The sequence below is a fragment of the Tupaia chinensis genome, unplaced genomic scaffold, assembly GCF_000334495.1.
Source record: "Tupaia chinensis unplaced genomic scaffold, TupChi_1.0 Scaffold000493_1, whole genome shotgun sequence".
NCBI classification, from domain to species: domain Eukaryota; kingdom Metazoa; phylum Chordata; class Mammalia; order Scandentia; family Tupaiidae; genus Tupaia; species Tupaia belangeri.
In genome coordinates, this window is record NW_006160005.1 from 1915586 (window position 1) to 1934031 (window position 18446).

At 44.0% G+C, this 18446-nt stretch overlaps 1 protein-coding gene across 1 annotated transcript in view; it reads right to left on the minus strand.

The window, feature by feature from the left end:
- Positions 1–5548: 5548 nt before the first annotated feature.
- Positions 5549–18446, minus strand: part of GSG1L2 (GSG1 like 2) — a 16543-nt gene continuing 3645 nt past the window's right edge. Inside the window, exons 2-5 of the mRNA XM_014590867.1 lie at positions 15623–15670; positions 14187–14339; positions 11753–11864; positions 5549–5807 (exon numbers count right to left, since the gene is read on the minus strand). Of these exons, the coding sequence (XP_014446353.1) occupies positions 5549–5807; positions 11753–11864; positions 14187–14339; positions 15623–15670 (572 nt within the window). The remainder of the gene's footprint in view (positions 5808–11752; positions 11865–14186; positions 14340–15622; positions 15671–18446) is intronic.

Sequence of the window (18446 nt, forward strand, 5' to 3'; positions counted from 1 at the left end):
GGTTTCCGGGGATAGCAGAAGGGAGGGATTTTACACTACAAAGGTCTGGGCTAGCTTGCCAGACTAGTTTGCAAATGGCTCTGGGCTCCCTGCAAGGTGTTAACAAATTACCCCAGGTTTCCACAACTTCAGCAGCATCTGCTTTAGTACAGAAACAAAAGAGGCAAAGGTTAGACTTTACCTTTGTAAGACAGGCTAATCTAATTTTATTCTTACAAACCATCAAAAAGCAAAGATGTCACCGTTATGGCTGAAAGGGCCCGGGAAGGTCTTTATTCCCTTGGTGACATAGAATAAACCGTGTTGTGCACTGGTGTTTTGACTGCGACCCATGAGGTCAGGTGTGCAATTTTCTACTTGTGGTGTCATGTGGACACTTCAAAAGTTTTGGATTTTGGAGCACTTAGGATTTTAGATTGTTGGATGAGGGACGCTCAATCTGTACGAATGTACTTAGTCCTCATAACCTTTAAAGTAGGTAGGATTATTTTACTCAGAAAACTGAAGCATAGAGAGATTAAGTGACTTGCCCAAGTGGGGAGCCAGGACTTGGGTTGTTGGAAAAGTAATGTTATTTCTTCCTATGCAAAAATGCACCATGATTTTTCTTTTTCTTTCTTTCTTTCTTTCTTTCTTTCTTTCTTTCTTTCTTTCTTTCTTTCTTTCTTTCTTTCTTTCTTTCTTTCTTTCTTCCTTCCTTCCTTCCTTCCTTCCTTCCTTTTTTCTTTCTTTCTTTCTTTCTTTCTTTCTTTCTGTCTTTCTTTTCTTTTTTGAGAGGTTTTATTGCGATAGGGCGTGTGCGCTCGCCAGACAGACAGAGAGAGACAGAGAGACAGAAAGCGAGAAATCACCCCCCAGAGGGGGATGGCCACACTGCAATCCCTTCTCCTCCATTCTCCTCTCGGGATCTTGGGCACGCACGCACACACGCCCGGCGTGAGTTTAAGCCACCGGGTCCGGACGCGAACCGCGGTCGACTACGTGGGAGTCCAGCAACATAGCCATTACGCTAACTGCTGGTCCCTGCACCATGATCTTTCTGATGATCCAGCATATCCAATTACTTGGCATTGGATTCTATACTCTTAATCACGAAGGGTATCACCTTCCAAAAAATGCTTAAAAAAGAAGTCTAGTTGATACAGTGTGTTTGTGTGCGTGTGTACATATATGAGAGAGCTTCAAAGAGTCGATGAAAAATGGATATTATAAAAAAACTGGGCATGAATTTCAAAATACTTCTGGTTCCAAAATAAATGTATACTTTAATGCCATTTTCCATGAAGTTTTGGAAGGTCTCTCATAAAATATTTTAAATTTGTCAACCATTGCTTTAGACTCTGGGGTAAAGAGAACAGTTTTTAATATGGAAAAATTTATGCTTTATATGAGGAGAACTGTTATATAAATAGATTGTTTTGCCAGTTGGGTCTGTCTTACACCAAAGATAGATGAAAATGAGATGCCTTGTTCTGTTTTTTGATCTGGAATGTGGTTACATGGGTGTGTTGACTTTCTGAAAATGTGTTAAGCTGTATACTTACGATCTTTATGCTTTTCCCTATATGTGCTATACTTCAATAAAAATGGCTTAAAAATTTTAAAGAATTATTTATTTAATTTAATTTACTATTGTTATTATTATTTAACGTTTGCTATAGGGCACACACATTCACCAAAGAGAAAGAAGAAGAGAGAGAGAAAGAGAGAAAGTGAGAAAGTAACCCACCAGGTCTGAGACTTGAACCATGGTTGGCCATGCAGGAGTCTAGTGCCCCAACTATCATGCCACCTGCTGGTCACAGCATTAAAAAAAGTTAATGAAGTAAAATGCCTTGAGAGTACAGAGGATTTAGCAAAGGATCTTTTTCTTATTTTTCTTCAGTTTTGCCATAAGACATGTGCACTTGCTGGAAAGAGACAGAGAAAGAGAGAAAGTGGAAAAAGTACCCCCCTCACACACCTCCCTGGGGGAGATAGGGATGGACACGCTGCAGTCTTTTCTTCTCCATTCTCCTCTCAGGATTTTGAGCACATATGCACATGCACCTGGTGTGTTTTTCAAGCCACCAGGTCTGGGACTTGAATCATTCAGCCAGCCATATGGGATCTAGCTACCTGAACTACCACACTACTGGCTAGCCCCCAGTGAATCATTTTATTTCTTTCTTAAAGAATAATTTATTTATTTAAATTTATTTGTTATTATTATTTATTTTTAATTTTTATTAGAAAGAGACAGAGACAGAAAAGGAAAGCAAGAAAGCAGGGTGCCAGGTCCAGGACTCGAACCATGGTCAGCCATGTGGGAGTCCAGTGCCTCAACCACCACGCCACCTGCCAGTCCCGAATCATTTTCTTAAAAAACGATTTATTTTTGAGAGAAAGAGAGAGAAACAGACACTCTTATCAGGATCTTGTCACAATCTGACCTTGCCCCAGCCCTGCCAGCCTTCCAGCCAACCAGGACAGCAGGGGCCTGCACACATCTGATGTGTTTCAGATCATCCTGGGGTCCACGATTTTCCACGTGGTTCCAGCATCGCAGTGTGCTGCCCTACTGCCTGTGCTGCTGCGGCTGGGCCGAGAATCAGTTTTCACTTGAGCCTTGCTGACCAGTTGCCTCTGTCCGGCTCTGGTCCCTAAGTGGTCACTGGTCCCCTTTCTCCAGGTGTCCCTGTGCAATCCAATGACACCAGCTTCTCTGCTACGGCTCCAGAAAATTCATTTATTCTTTGGACCTTCAGCCTAATTTCCATAGACATATTCCAAGGCAGAATTAAGCATTTCTTTGAGTGGATTTCCTCCTCTCTAACCTCGGACTTCGGCTTGATAACGTGGGAGTCACGTGGGGCACACATGCACACACAGGAGCGATGAACCACGCAAAGGAGGCTGTGTGCTGTGGGGGCTTAGGCCGCACAAGCCCTTCTGGTCCAGGTTAGCAAACGGCCCAGGGAATCCTAGCATACCTCCTCTGGGTCGGGCTTACTCATCAAACATCCATTTCATTTCTATTTATTTTTATTGCCAGTGATGTGTACATATGTGTATGAGATAGATAGAGCGAGTGAGTGAGCAAGAGAGAAAACCACTCTCCTTAATCCTTTTTTTTTTTTTTAGAGGATTTTGCTCTAGGGCATGTGCATTCCCCAAAAAGACAGAGAGAGACTGAGAGACAGAAAGCGAGAAATCACCCCCCTAGGGGGGATGGCCATGCTGCAATCCCTTCTCCTCCATTCTCCTCTTGGGATCTTGGGCACGCACACACATGCACCCAGCGTGAGTTTAAGTCACTGGGTCCAGGACTGGAACCGCAGTCAACTACATGGGAGTCCAGTGACATAGCTATTACACTAACTGCTGGTCCCGTGACAATTCTTTTTCCTCCATTCCTCTCCCTTCATGATTGGGCACACACATCCGCATGCCTGACATGTTTTTTAAAGTGCTGGGGCTGGAATTTGAATTGCAGTTTGCCAGGTGGGATCTGGCTTTTTTTCTTTTTTCTTTTCTCTGCTTTTTTTCTTTTCTTTTTTCTTTTCTTTTCTTTTCTTTTCTTTTCTTTTCTTTTCTTTTCTTTTTTTTTTCTTTTTTTTTCTTTCTTTTCTCTTCTCTTTTCTTTCTTTTTTTCCTTTCCTTTTCTTCTTTTCTTCTCATTCCTTTGGGGTACATGTGCTCACCAGAAAGAGACAGAGAGAGAGACAGAGAGAGGGGAAGTAAGAAATTACCCCCGAGGGGGAGTGGCCACATTGCAATCACTTCCTCTCCATGCTCCTGGAATTCTGGGCCTGTGCACATACATGCCCAGTGTGATTTTCAAGCCACCAGATCTGGGATTGGAACTGTAGTCAGCCATATGGGAATCCAACGCCCTAACTGCTATGCCACCTGCTGGCCCCAGGATCTGACTTTCCTAACTGCTGTGCCATGGGGCTGGTTCCAAAATCCATTTTGCAGCTCTTGAAATACACTTGGTGCAATAAAACACAAAATTCCACAGGATCAGCCTTTGTTAAACAGATATTTTAACTGAAGCCCCAAACATGAGGAAATCATAGCTTTTCCTTTATTCTCTGCAGTGTTAAGTATTATAGCTCAGCACAGGATGATAATTTTATTGGAAATACATTTCCAGAAATATCTTTATTAACATATAAACACATTTTTTTCTTTTTTCTTTTTCTTTATTTTTTTTTACATTTTTGTCAGAGGGGTCATGTGCTTGCCAGAGAGACAGAGACAGTGAGACAGGAAATAAAAAAATCACCCCCCGCCCAGGGTGATGGCAACGCCACACAATCCCTTTTCCTTCATCCTCCTCCTGGAATTTTGGGCACACACACATGCACCCAGAGTGATTTTCAAGTTGCTAGGTCTGAGACTCAAACCATAGTCAGTCATGTGAAAGTCCAGTGCCTTAACCACTATGCCAGCTGCTGGACCCCATAAATACAGTTTTTAAAGATGAATCTGAACTAAGACATGCTCTAGGTTATTAGAACTTGGCAGTTCATTTTTTGGTTCAAAAATCAAAATGATATGTCTCCCAATCTCTATAACATATTAGCTGAAAATAGGAGAGACACTGATATAACGTTGTAACCGTGCACGTTGGGAAACCCTCGGTCCACCACCGCCTCACACCAGACTTGCAAGTTGGGCTCCCTCTATTTTTAGAAATGAAAGTGCTTGGCGATTTAATTTAAGCAGGACAATTCAAACATTTGTTCCACTTAACTGTGATAAGATGTCATTCTATGTGACTGTGTTTTTATTTCTTTCTATTGTTTGACAATCTTTCCAGACTGATTTTACTCATTATAACATTTTAAAGAAAAAAAATGTAAATAACAGAACACTTACTTTCCCATTTCTTCTTGATTAATATAAAAAGAAAGTATGAGATAGCCACACACACTTCATTTTGTGAGTCAATTAAGGAAAAATAATTCTGGCCTTCTGGTCAACCAACCTGCATGGGCAACACATTTTGCACCCACTGTAAAGACAGCTTCCCCCGTTTCAGCTTCTCTTCTCTTCAGTACCTGCAGGTTTCCTCTGTCTTTGGTATTTTTAGTAAACTCACTTGCCAGGAGAGCAAAAGCTTCTTTATACTAGCATGTCAATGGTTAATATCTTCTGTAAGGGTTATGCCACTTAAAGATGGTGGCATTTTTTTCTTTAAGAATTATTTTATTAAACTTTATTTTATTTTATTTTATTTATTTAAATTTGACCAGAGAGGGGCAGAGTGAGTAAGAGAGAGAGAGAGAAAGTGAGAAACCAAGTCACCAGGTCCAGGACTCAAACTGTGGTCAGCCATGTGGAGTTCAGCACCCTTAACCACCACACCACCTGCTGGCCTCAAATGGTGGCATTTTAACAGGAATTAGAGGCTGAAGCCAAAGGTGTCTAGTGAAGGGCGAGACTGGGGGGAGAGAGGGTTTACCTGGACCACAGTCTTCTGAACCACCCCCAGAGACGGGCACTGTGGGTACAAACACGGCTCCTCTGCCTGTGCAGCTCTTTCGGCCACAGGTACTGGCTAACACATGGACACCTTGCCTGGGGCACCTGGTGGCAGGTGCCTAGAAACCTTCCCAAGTGCTTGTCCCACAGAGCCGGGAGCAGCTCCTGTTTCCCAAGCGCCCTTCGAAGACTCAGGCTCTGCGAAGTCCTGTTGTGGGTTCTGACTGCCCTTCTGTGCGCTCTGCTGCTCGGAGAATCCCAGGTGGGCTGCCGTGTACCTGCTCATGGCCGTCACAGACACGCCCATGCAGAGGGCAAAAGAACCCCAGGCCAGGCTGTCAACAAAAGGCATGGTTAGAAAAGGTCCTGGGGGGACCAGCGGTTAGCATAATGGCTATGTCGCTGGACTCCCACGTAGTCGACCGCGGTTCAAGTCCCGGACCCGGTGGCTTAAAACTCACGCCGGGCACGTGTACGTGCGTGCGTGCCCAAGATCCCGACAGGAGAATGAAGGAGGAGGGATTGAGGCGTGGCCATCCCCCCTGGGGGGTAATTTCTCGCTTTCTGTCTCTCTGTCTCTCTCTGTCTACCTGGCGAGCGCACGTGCCCTGTAGCAAAAACCTCTCCAAAAAAGAAAGAAAAATAAAAAAGAAAATGTCCTGGGGCTGCAATCCCAGGGCTTCCTGCTGGGGTCAGTCTAGTGAAATAGCAGCTCCTAGGGACTAGCAGGTGACTTAGCGGTTATGTCGCTGGACTCCCGCATTGCCCACTGTGATTTGAGTCTTCAACCCGGTGGCTTGAAACTCATGCCCAGAGTGTGTGCATGCATGCCCAAGATCCCAGGAAGAGAATGGAGGAGAAGGGATTGCGGCATGGCCACTCTTTTGGAGAGAGTAATTTCTCGCTTTCTCTCTCACTTCCCCCCTCTGTCTGTCTCTGGTGATTGCACATGTCCTATGGCCAAAAAAAAAAAAACCAAAAACCTGAAAAGGGAAGAAAGGAAGAAGAAAGAAAGAAAGAGAAAGAAAAGAAAGAAAGAAAGAAAGCAAGAAAGAAAGAAAGAAGAAAGAAAGAAAGAAAGCAAGAAAGAAAGAAAGAAGAAAGAAAGAAAGAAAGCAAGAAAGAAAGAAAGAAGAAAGAAAGAAAGAAAGCAAGAAAGAAAGAAAGAAGAAAGAAAGAAAGAAAGCAAGAAAGAAAGAAAGAAGAGAAGAGACGAGAAGAGAAGAGAAGAGAAGAGGAGAGGAGAAGAGAAGAGTAGAAGAGAGGAGAGGGGAGGAGAAGAGGGAAAGGGGAGGAGAGGAGAGGAGGGGAGAGGAGAGGAGAGAGAGGAGAGGAGAGGAGAGGAGAGGAGAAGGGAGGAGAGGAGAGGAGAGGAGGGGAAGGGGAGGAAAAGGAAAGGGAGGGGAGAGAAAAGACAAGGAAAGAAAAAGCAGCTCCTGGCTCTGTCCAGTTTGGACCTGCATTTTGTATCACGGATCCCAGAGACCAGCCAATGTGTGTTTAGCCTGGTGATGAAGAGAACAGATTGTGGAGTCACTGCTGTGTTTCACCATGGCCCCGCTTCCTGTGAATTTTCTTACTTGGTCTCTCTGTATGGGGCTCTCTTCATTTGCAAAGCTGGAATAATATCTATAATAATTAATAACAATAATAATAGATAATGAATAATAATAATACAGGGTCGTTGGGAGGAAATGTGACAAGCTAACGTGTAGAAAGTAGTTAGCATGGCATCCACTACATGTAAGTATTACCCATGGTTGGCTTTAGCCGAGGACGGTGGCATTGAGCATCATTGCCCTTATTATTATTGAACGCCAGAGGGCATGTATGAGAGAGAGAGAGAGAGAGAGAGAGAGAGAGAGGAGAAAGCATTCCCCAGTGGAGTCTGGTCATGCTGCAATCCCTTTCCCTCCATTTCTCCATCCTGCTATATCCTGGGGCTGTGTGTACGTGCACCTGCCAGGATGGATATATGAACAGTATTTAACCATATGGGACCTGGCTCCCATTGCACAGCGCCCAACCACTACACTACAGGGGGACCCATATTTTTTCTTTCTTTCTTTCTTTCTTTCTTTCTTTCTTTCTTTCTTTCTTTCTTTCTTTCTTTCTTTCTTTCTTTCTTCCTTCCTTCCTTCCTTCCTTCCTTCCTTCCTTCCTTCCTTCCTTCCTTCCTTCCTTTATTTCTTTCTTTCTTTCTTTTTCTCTTTCTTTCTTTCTCCTTTCTCTTTTTTTCTTTCTCTCTTTTTTGAGAGAGATTTTTTTCCACAGGGCATGTGCAACTCACTAAAGAGACAGAGAGGAACAGTGAGAGAGAAAGTGAGAAATCACCCCAGGAGGGATGGCCACACATTTTCCTCTCCTCCACTCTCCTCCTGAGATTCTGGGCACACACGCAAATGTACCCAGAGTGAGTCTTAAGCCACGGGGTCTGGGCCTCAAACTGCAGTGGTCATACAGAAGTCCAGAGCTTTAACCACTGTGCCGCCAGCTGGCTTCCACATCCTTATTCTTATGTACCCATCCAGACTGGACACCTGTTACATTCCACGATGATGGTCCGAACTTTTCACTCTCCAGAGAGCCCGCACTGCGTCAGCAACATGGTAGTTAGCACCTGCTTTATACGAAAAGGTGTTCAAATGTTTGTAGGAATGAGACAGAGAGAAAGTGTGTGTGATGAACGAGGAAGAGGAGGATGGAGGAGACAAAACATAAAGCTGAACGGATGCACTTCTGGATGGATAGTAATAATGAACATAACTGCATGCCAGGTGTTATGATAAACACTGGCTTATCAAATTTAACCTCACGGTACTCTCTAAGAGGGGCGCTGTAATTCTTCCCGTTTTACCAGTGAGGAAGCTGACACAAAGAAGTTAAGTAACGCGCCCACGGTCACGACTTAGAAAGCAGAACGTCCTGGTTTTGGCTCCAAGGCTTCAACACCACAGACAGCTAGCCTGCTTGCTGGACTCTGCTGCCTCCTGGTGCTACATGCTTGAGAAACCAGGCACATCCCTCAGGGTTCTGGGGTGAGTCTGGCCTTGCTTAAGAGTCTCGTTAAGTCAATATTTATTACTCTGGCTTAAGCGGGGCAGGGATAAGAAAACAGCTGGAGGTCAATCTTGACACTGAGAACTGATTTTGGGGAGAATCAATTCCTGTTGTCCACACGGGATGCCATGTCCTATGCTATCAGCTTGATTTAGGATTAGAGGAGAATTTCCCTAGATGTCTTCTGACCACACCAGGCCGATTTTCTGCTGCAATCCCCAAACCCAACAAAATGTACATTCCACAGGAAGGTAAGGAAGAGGGACTTCCAGGTTAAAGGGAAGACAGATGTCAAGGATTCACTGCAGCTTCCCACGCCCTGCTGCCCTGAGAATAAAGGGATTGTGTGCCAGTGTGAACACTCAAGGCTGAAGAGAACCGGAGAGGAGACACGACAGGAGGGGAAGCAGCTGGGAGAGAGAAAACTAATTCATAGAGCGGAGGATGCTCTGTGGCTAGTGTCTATCAACAAGGCAGAAGGGACCTTCACGAGCCCCATGGAATCCCTGAGAGACTTAGAACTTTGAGGCAAAAACGCAGAGGGTTGGCCAAAAGTCAGTATATGGATGGTGGCCCACAGGCTCCCTCCTCTCCTCCACAAGTGGTGTCTGAAGACATGGGAGGGTGTTTTTAGAGAAGGAAGCTCTATAAATTGGCATTCATATGTGTTTTTATGGGTGGGATTCTCACTCCAAACCAAATCACCTAGAGGAAGAAGAAGGAGAAGCAGCAGCAACCTGAGGAGAGATAAATTCCAAGCACTCCAGAGCTTCTGATTGTCCTTAAATAAAACTCGACATGGGACCAGCAGTTGGCACAATGGCTACATCCCTGGACTCCCATGTAGTTGACCGCAGTTCACGTCCTGGACCTGGTGGCTTAAAAAACTCATGCCGGCCACGTGTGCGTGTGTGCCCAGGATCCCGAGAGGAGAATGGAGGAGAAGAGACTGCAGCGTGGCCATCTCCCCTGGGGTCCGATTTCTCGCTTTCTGTCTTTCCATCTCTGTCTTTCTGGTGAGTGCACACGCCTTATAGCAAAAACCTCTCAAAAAAACCAAAAACCAACCGAACAAAAAAATCCCTTGACAATCAAGGAAACCAATATTTGGGGAAAGCTCCAACAACAAGCAGGGAAAATAAAAAGACTAAGGAACAGGAGAAAAAGCCACAAGAAAAAAAACCTTTTGAATGTCTTTGGGGGATATGAGAAAAAATTACATCAATAAACCAAGATCAGGACACTATGAAAACAGAACCACCAGAAAACTAGGAAGAACTCTTTGAAATTAAAACAAAAGCTAAAATAAGAATTCAATAGAGAGGTTAGAGGACAAACAGAGGACAATTTTCAGAAAGTATAGCATAAAAGGTAAGAGAGAAAACATATGAGGAAAAGAGTAAGACACTTAGATCATTAAAAGACCCAGTATCTACCCAAATCTCCCTTAAAAGAGAATGGAAAACTGAGGAAAGGAAATAACCCAAAAAATAATACAAGAAAAATGCTCCAGAACTTGAAGACAAGTTTAGGTTAAAGGGCCTGCCAAGCACATGGAAGAAGAATCAATGTGAAGGAACTAAGATTCCCATCAAGAGACATCACCAGGACACTTTAGAACCCCAGTAATAAAGAGAAGAATACAACAGGCCACGTCCAAAGGCACATGAATTGGAATGGTCTTAAACTCTTCATAGTAACAATGAGTGCTAAAGAAAGGTCAGGAAGTGATGCAGTAGTAACACAAGCAGACTCACATAGATAAGGCCCTCAGTTCAAGTCCCAAGACCACCCTGAGCATGCTGGACATGCACGTGCATGTGTATGATCTAGGCTGGCTGAACTGTGAGTGAGCATGGTGTGGGGAGGTGGTTAGAGATGCTTGTTTTTCTGGCTCTCTATTTCTCTCATGGAACAATCGAATGAATAAACTAAAAAATAAAGGCTAGAAGAAAATGGAGAAATATCTTCAAAATTCTAAGGGAAAATGACTTCCAACAAAAGATTCTGTACTTTGCCAAACTATCAATCAAGTATGGGGCATTCAAAAATACATTTCCAGGGGCCAGCAGATGGCATAATGGTTATGTCACTGGACTCCCATGTAGTCAACCACGGTTTAAGTTCTGGACTCGGTTCCTTAAAACTCATGGTGGACATATACGCACACATGCCCAATATCCTGAGAGGAGAATGGAGAAGAAATGATTGTAGAGTAGCCATTCCCCCCTAGGGGGATATTTTCTCACTTTCTAACTCTCTATCTCTCTCTGTCTCCCTGGTGAGCACATGTACCTCATAGCAAAACTCTCTCTCTAAAAAAAGAAAATTCTATTTCCAGATATGCAAAAACATACAGCTGTACATCAGTTCATGACAGGAATGATGGGGATACATTCTGAAAAACAGGTGGTTTCATTGTTTGAACATCACAGAATGTACTTACACAGAATTAATTCAGAGGGAGGCAGCAAAAGTGACAAACAGGTGGAAAGAATGCTGTACAGAGAAACACTTATAAACACAAATGCCTTTAGACTGGCAAGGTGAAGACCAAGAAGAGTTCAAAATCTAAGAAATCACAAAGCACATGGATCATAATAACATAGCCATGTTCACCCGATCCTGGAATGGCAGGATGAGGAAATGAACCCTGAAAGAGGTAGGTCTTTTACAAAGAAGAAAGTAACATAAGATGCTGTTACATAGGATGGAATGTTCAATATAGGCACATCTACTTTTAGGATATACTACGCATCTGAGGGTCACACAATGGGAACCCCTGTGATCTTCCATGACATGGCCAAGTCTCTGGATTGAAGACAGAACTATGCCATGGCCTGGTCTTTGCATTGGAAAGACCATTCCAATTCATGTGCCTTTGGACGTGGCCTGTTGTATTCTTCTCATATGCTGGCCCTCTCCTCATTGAAGTATTTACTAGGAATGAGAGTTCAGGACATTTTCTCTTAAGCTATGTTTAAGAAAGTAATGACAACCATATCTCCAATTCTCAATGACTTTGCTATGTGCCAAGCATTTTATAAATATGACCTCTTTAAATCTATATAAAAACCCTCACTTTATAGGTGAAGAAACTGGGCTAAAAACTAACCCATAGTCTCCAAAGTAGCAGGTGTCAGAGATCTGACCCAGGTGAATTGTTCTACAAATCCCTTGCATCTCTGCAGGTCCTCGAAGACTTGACCAAGTGACTCACCAGTATGACCAGCCATAGTCCCAAGTCTGAGGCTTCCAGTCTTCTGGTCCAAGATTCACAGTGATTTGAAAGATGGTCGTGTACATCATGTGGGCCACCATGCCAAGGAGCCCTGCACAGGAAGAGCTTTGTGAGTCACGGCTGAGATTCAATGTAGTGGAAGAGCCTCAATTGAAGGTAGGGAGTCCTCTTGCATTCTCTGTTAGCCCATCCTAACAGCCTCTATGTTCCATATACACTGATTTCTTATGGTCCTAAGTCCACACTGCGCTGTGTTCTTTTACTGTTCAATTCCCCCCATGCCCACCTTTGTCCATGTTGTCATCCCACTTGTCACTGCGCTCATCTTTGTGTCACCTGCATTACTGCATGTCTTCCCTGGCACAGATGAAGGGTCCATGGGCCATACTTGGTCCGAAGCCATATGTCACCATGTTCTCTCATGTTATTTTTAAAAATTAAGATGATTTAAAATAAGATTAAGATAATTTAAATTGGGGACCAGCAGGTGGTGTAGTGGTTAAGATGCTGGACACTCCCACATGGCCAATCACAGTTCGAATCCCAGACCTGGTGGTTTGCTTTCTCATTTTCTTTCTCTCTCTCTCTCTTTGGTCAAATTAAAATAAATGAACGAATAAAAAAAATATTGTTAAAAAGATTATTTAAATTAAGATTATTTTAAAAGTAACACTTAAAAACTGAGATATGTTACATTAAAAAAAATCTGAGTACCTTCTGGTTACTCTGGGCCACATGGCAATAATCATTGAGAACTGAGTCACTTGTCAACGTGAGTGTTTCTCCTTTGTAAATGACTGGGTCTCTTTCTTTTTCTTGAAACCCAGATGACTTTTTTAAAAAATTTAATGGTTAAAGGAGTATGTGTCTAGGACTTGAAAGTACTATGTCAATATCTCCAGATATGTGGAGGGAACTTTCTATATATAGAAAGTTTGTAGATTGGCTTCAGTGGTAAAAATGCAAATTAGTGTGCCAGGATGGTGGTGCAGTGTAATGCAACTGGACCCACATGGAAGAGGTCCTGGGTTCACAACCTAGTACCTCCCTGAGCATGCTAGGCATGTGTGTGTGTGCCCACAATCCAGGCCAGCTGAGCCTGGGGGTGGATCATTGCATGAAGATCCTGTTGGGGGTGCTCATTTCTCTGTTTCTATCTTTAAATAGCAGAGGCATTTATATTCTGATGCAAACGTCTGAGGTCCTTACGACATGTTTTGCTCTTTAAAAATTCTACCTGATAAGCCATCCCATTCTGTTAAAACAAAAAAGACATCCGGGAAAAAGACCTAATCACAATTAGGGAGGCCCTCGTGAGACGCCAGAATCTAGACAGGAGTCCCCATGAGTTCAAGACCTGGTTCCTCACTATGATGATCTGAACTTGGATTTTATCTTTCTATACACTGATGATGACACTTGGGAAAGAAGCTGACATTTATCCAGCGCAGAGGGGACCTGCACACTGAACCGATGCACTATTAACTTACGTATCTAGCTGGAAAACTAAAGGCAGTCATTGGTTCAGAGTTCTTTCCTTGGTGGAAAGGTCCACTGAACAGACTAAATTAGGTTGCTCCAAAAGTTGTTTGGAGAACACAAGAGTAGAATAAAAAACAGGAGTTTTTCATTCTTATGGTCTATTTATGCCACTCAGACAATAAATTCTTTTTGAGAGAGATTTTTTTGCTATGAGGTGCATGCGATCCCTGGAGAGAGAGAGAGAGAGACAGAAAAACAGAAAGCAAGAAATCACTCCCCAGGAGGGACAGTCATGCTGCAATCCCTTCTCCTCCATTCCCCTCTCAGGATTTTAGGCAAGCACGCACATGCGTCTGCTGTGAATTTCAAACCATTGGGTCTGGGACTTGAATTGCAGTCGACCATGTGGGAATCCAGTCCGATGTAACCATTGCACCATCTGCTGTCACAAGATATATATTTTTAAAAGCTCTTATCAAATACTTATTATATACCAAGTCATCCCCATGGCCTGTAGAGTTAGCTTAGAGAAGCTGAGTAACTTACAGAGTCACATCGGCATTAACTATTACTAGCAGAGGTCTGAACCCAGGTGGGTTCCTCCACCAACTCATGACAAACCGCCATGCTAAATGAGGTAACTTCTGTTCTCAGAGTCAGCGCACCCTCTTCCCAGGGCTGTGATAAAGACGCACTGATGACTTTTATTCTCCATCTGCACCTAACTCCCTTCTTTTCATCAGTCACCAAAGCATCATTGCTTTCACCCAATGGAATGGAGACAGTGGCCTGTCCAATAGACCATTTCCTTCTGAGCTGACATTGAGAGGACAAAGTTAGCAAGCTCTGTACCGATGGGCACACAGCACTTGAATACCTCCAGGACTGGCCATGGGGAATTTGCTGTCTTAATGATGCTGTAAAAAAGTACCTGCAAGCACCATGAGGATGGCTACTGAGGCATCCACCTTGACCCAGTTGAACCCAGCGCTGTGATACGTCACTCGGGAGCCCAGGAGGATGGCGCTCGTCAGTATTAGAAGGATATCCAAGACCTCAGCCCCTACAGACAGCCAGAAAACCCCTGCAAAAGGAAGCGATGACAGCAATGTCAGGCATTTAAAACTCAGAAGTACTAGACTGGTCAGTCCCTTGGGTTAAAACAAAACAAAAAAACAAGTGCCTTGAAGTGAAAAATCCCAGATGCCTCTACTGACTCACGGCAAGCTGGCAATGAAAGGGGGCTCCTAGAGCCCCCAAAAGCTGTTTGTGAAGATTGTTCCTAATTAGGAGGAGAAAAAAGAAGGAATATCCTGACTGAGGGCACAAGAGATACTTGGGTCCCCATTTTCTAGCTCAGAAGTTAACATGTTAACATGTTTTGATTTTACTAGAAGACATTAGCTTTGCTCTTTTTTTTTTTTTTGACAGAGTCTTGGTATTGGGTGCACACATTTGCCAGAGAGATGACAAAAAGTGAGAAATCACCCCCCCTCCCCCCCGGGGGGATGGCTACATTGCAGTCCCTTCTCCTCCATTCTCCTTTTGGGGTTTTGGGCAGGTGCACACACATGCCCAGTGTGAGTTTTAAGCTTCTAGGTCTAGGACTTGAACCATGGTCAACCATGTGAGAGTCTAGTGATGTAAGCATCATGCCATCTGTTAGTCCCTAGCTTTGCCTTTTTAAAGAAGATACACACACTTAAACGTGGTGGCAGAAGAGTCTGAGAGCTGAAGAGCTCCACCTGGAGGCACCAAAACTTCCTTTGTTTCTATGAGAGTCATTTATTTATTTATTGGATGGGATCCCCCCATGGCTTTAAGAAACCACGTTGGACGTAGAGGGTAATGGAGAAAGGGGACAGGAAGAGAAACTGGTATTGGTGAAAGGGCTAGTATGAAGCAAGTTAGGTACTGAGAACACAGCAGTGAAAGAAATAGATGTGATCTATGTCTTCACCAAACCTATGCCCCAGCTGGAAGAACAGATGCCAAGACATCAGTACAAATTTAATGAGTGTTACAGAGAAGAAAACGCGGAAAAGTGGAACAGGCGGGACGTGCCAGAGCTCATTTCTTCCCAACCACAAATTTATCCTCCATGGATAGCTTGAAATTGGCCATACTTGGACTATTTACACCATAGAAAGTGGCAAATGTCACAAATTAAGGCTTTCCCTTCCTCCTGAAGAGTTAGTTGTTTAGCATTTGCCAGCACATCACTGGCTTTAGGGCATCTGAAGAAAGTCTATGGACTTCAATGGTAAAACCGTAAGTCAATGTCTCTCTTTTTGCTTCATCGGTGAAATAGTGAAAACTGTCCAGATTGTGAGGAGTGCTGGTAGACAGCGAGAGTAAAGCATTTACCTTGTTCTTCTGCTGGTATTACACTCTGGAAACTCCTACACTTTTCACCTAAAAGATAGAGAATACATCCGTAGGAGGGTTAAACTTGACAGGCAGGGATAGTGTTTCTAGCCCTTTAACTGGATCCCAGTTCATTTTGAACACGGAAAGGAGAGTGGGGCAGTCTATGTTATCGCTCACAGACACGTGGGTCTCTCTGTGGGGCCTCGATACACCCTCCCCATTGAACTCAGATTGGCCACGTGGCTTTTCTGGCCAGTGAACTGGGAGTAGTAATGAGGTGAGCACTTCTGGTCAGAAATTTCATTCAGTTGTTCGCCTGGTTCCTGTTCCCTTCCCTCAGGGATCATGGAAGCACAGGTCAGGAATGAGTCTCCCTCAGCCTGGATCCCTGAAAGGCTACAGTGAGGAGAGCCCTCTTGTCAACCGGGAAAGTACATGGAGAATGTGTTAGAAGTATGGGTCAGATGGTGGTACACCAGTAAGACAACTGGACCTACATGGGCAGGTCCCTGGTTTGTGTCCTGAGGCCTCCCTGTACATGCTGGGCCCATGCATGTGTGACCGGACTGGCCCAGGCTGAGAATGAACTGCTGCGTGAAGATCTGCCTGTTTCTCTTTCTCCTTACTTTCACTCTTGATCTTTGTATGTCTCTCTCTCATTAAAGAAATAAATATATAAACTTAAAAAAAGGACGACAGGGGCCAGAAGGTGATGTAGCGCTTAAGGTGCTGAATTCCCACATGATTGACTACAGTTTGAGCCTTGGACCTGGCAGCTTAAAATTACATCAGATGTGGGAACCAGCAGTTAGCGTAATGGCTATGTTGCTGGACTCCCACGTAGTCGACCACATTTCGCGTCCCGGACCTGGTGGCTTAAAACTCACGCCAGGCACGTGTGCGTATGTGCCCAAGATCCCGAGAGGAGAATGGAGGAGAAGGGATTGTGGCGTGACCATCCCCCTTGGGGGGTGATTTCTCGCTTTCTGTCTCTATGTCTCTCTCTGTCTGTCAGGCGAGCGCACGCGCCCTACAGTGAAAATCTCTCAAAAAAAAAAATTACATCAATGTGTATGCGTGCGTGCTGAAAATTCCAAGAGGAAAATGGAGGAGAAGGGATTGCGGCGTGGCCATCCCCCCAGGAGGTGATTTCTTACTTTCTGTCTCTCTGTCTCTCTGTCTTTCTGGCAAACATACCCATCCTATAGCAAAAACCTCTCCAAAAAAAAAAAAAAAAAGAAAATCACACCAGATGTGTATGCATGCATGCTGAAAATTCCAAGAGGAAAATGGAGGAGAAGGGATTATGGCATGGCCATTCCCCCTGGGGGAGGGGAAATTTCTCACTTTCCCTTTTTCTGTCTCTCTCCAGCAATCACATATGTCCTATGGCAAAAACCGTAAAAACAAAACAAAACAAGCAAAAAAACTATAAATACATTATTTTATTTAAACCACTGGAATTTGGGGGTGGGTTTTCTGTTATTCCAGCATAACCTAGTCCATCTGGACTGATAGAGCAGGCCTCAGAGGAAATGTTCCCTGCTTCTGAAACAGCAGCCTTTATGAGAGGGGTCTCAAGTAATTTGTTTCCAGTTAAAGACAAGGTACCAGAATTTGTAATGATTAAAAAAAATGAACTAATACAGCCAGAGCAGCAGACGATGACCACGAATGACCATGTGGCATTTAGATCCAAAAGGCCTGGCTTCTGTGCCTGGTTCTGTCAGCAATCAGGAACTTTCCTGACCCTTCTGAGCTTAACTTTCCCCACCTGCAAAATGGGTATAATAAAAGTTCTCCAATGAGCAAGCCATGAAAGTCATTTGTGAACTGCCTTACACGTTTTTGTGTATTTAGTTATTGATAAATGAGTTTTCAAAAATTCACAGAAAATGTGCATTTATGAAAAAAACTATGCATGGATTTCTAGGTTCTTTGCACCAAAATACACTTATACTTGGGCCAGCTAGATGAAGCAGCAATAACACATTTTTCACCGATGCTGGGTCTGTAGGGTGGATTGTGAGTTTGATTTCCTGGTCAACCTACACACTCCAGACGCACATGCCCATGATCCTGGCTGGCTGGGGAGGCAGGGCTTGGGGATCATGACATAAGATCTGGTTGAGGGTGCTTTTCTCTCTCTTTCTCTGTCTCTCACTCTAATGAAAAACATAAACTAAAAAAACAAAAGCCCATCCTACGATTTGATTTCTCCACCAGCTTTTGAAATCCCGTCATATGCCGTTTTTGCATATGGGTGGCCAGGCTCATATGGGCTGGTAGAGTCAAGAATGAGAACCTGGGTGTTCCCACCTGAGAGAACAGACAGTACATCTTCTACATGTCCACCTGCCGTCTCACTGCCTAACGTGTAGAGGAGGAAGGGTCTGGCTTGTCGTCTGGACAGAGCTGGTTTTTCCAATAGGATCAGGATGGGGCCAGGTATAGAGCCAGGGCAGGGCACAGAGAAAGTGGAGACCAGTCAAAGAGATGAAGAGAATTCGCGAAAGCTTAGGTGAGGGAGTTTAGCTTGAGCCCAAAGAGGCGAACCGTGGTGATTAATATGAATCCTCAGAAATGGTGTTCCTTTTGAATAAAGCCAGCAGGATTAAAAGGAAAAATCTTTATAAATCCCATGAAGCCAGAGAGGCGGGTGTTACTTAGCTCGACAGTGCTTTGGCGGCCAAGCTGCACGCAAGCTATGTCTTAGAAATGGTGTCCAAGTCTTTGGTGCTCGATTCTGGCATCCTTTGCCTGCTTGTCCTCTTGTCTTGACCGCACCCCTACCCCCTTCCCTTATGGGATGCTCAGGTCC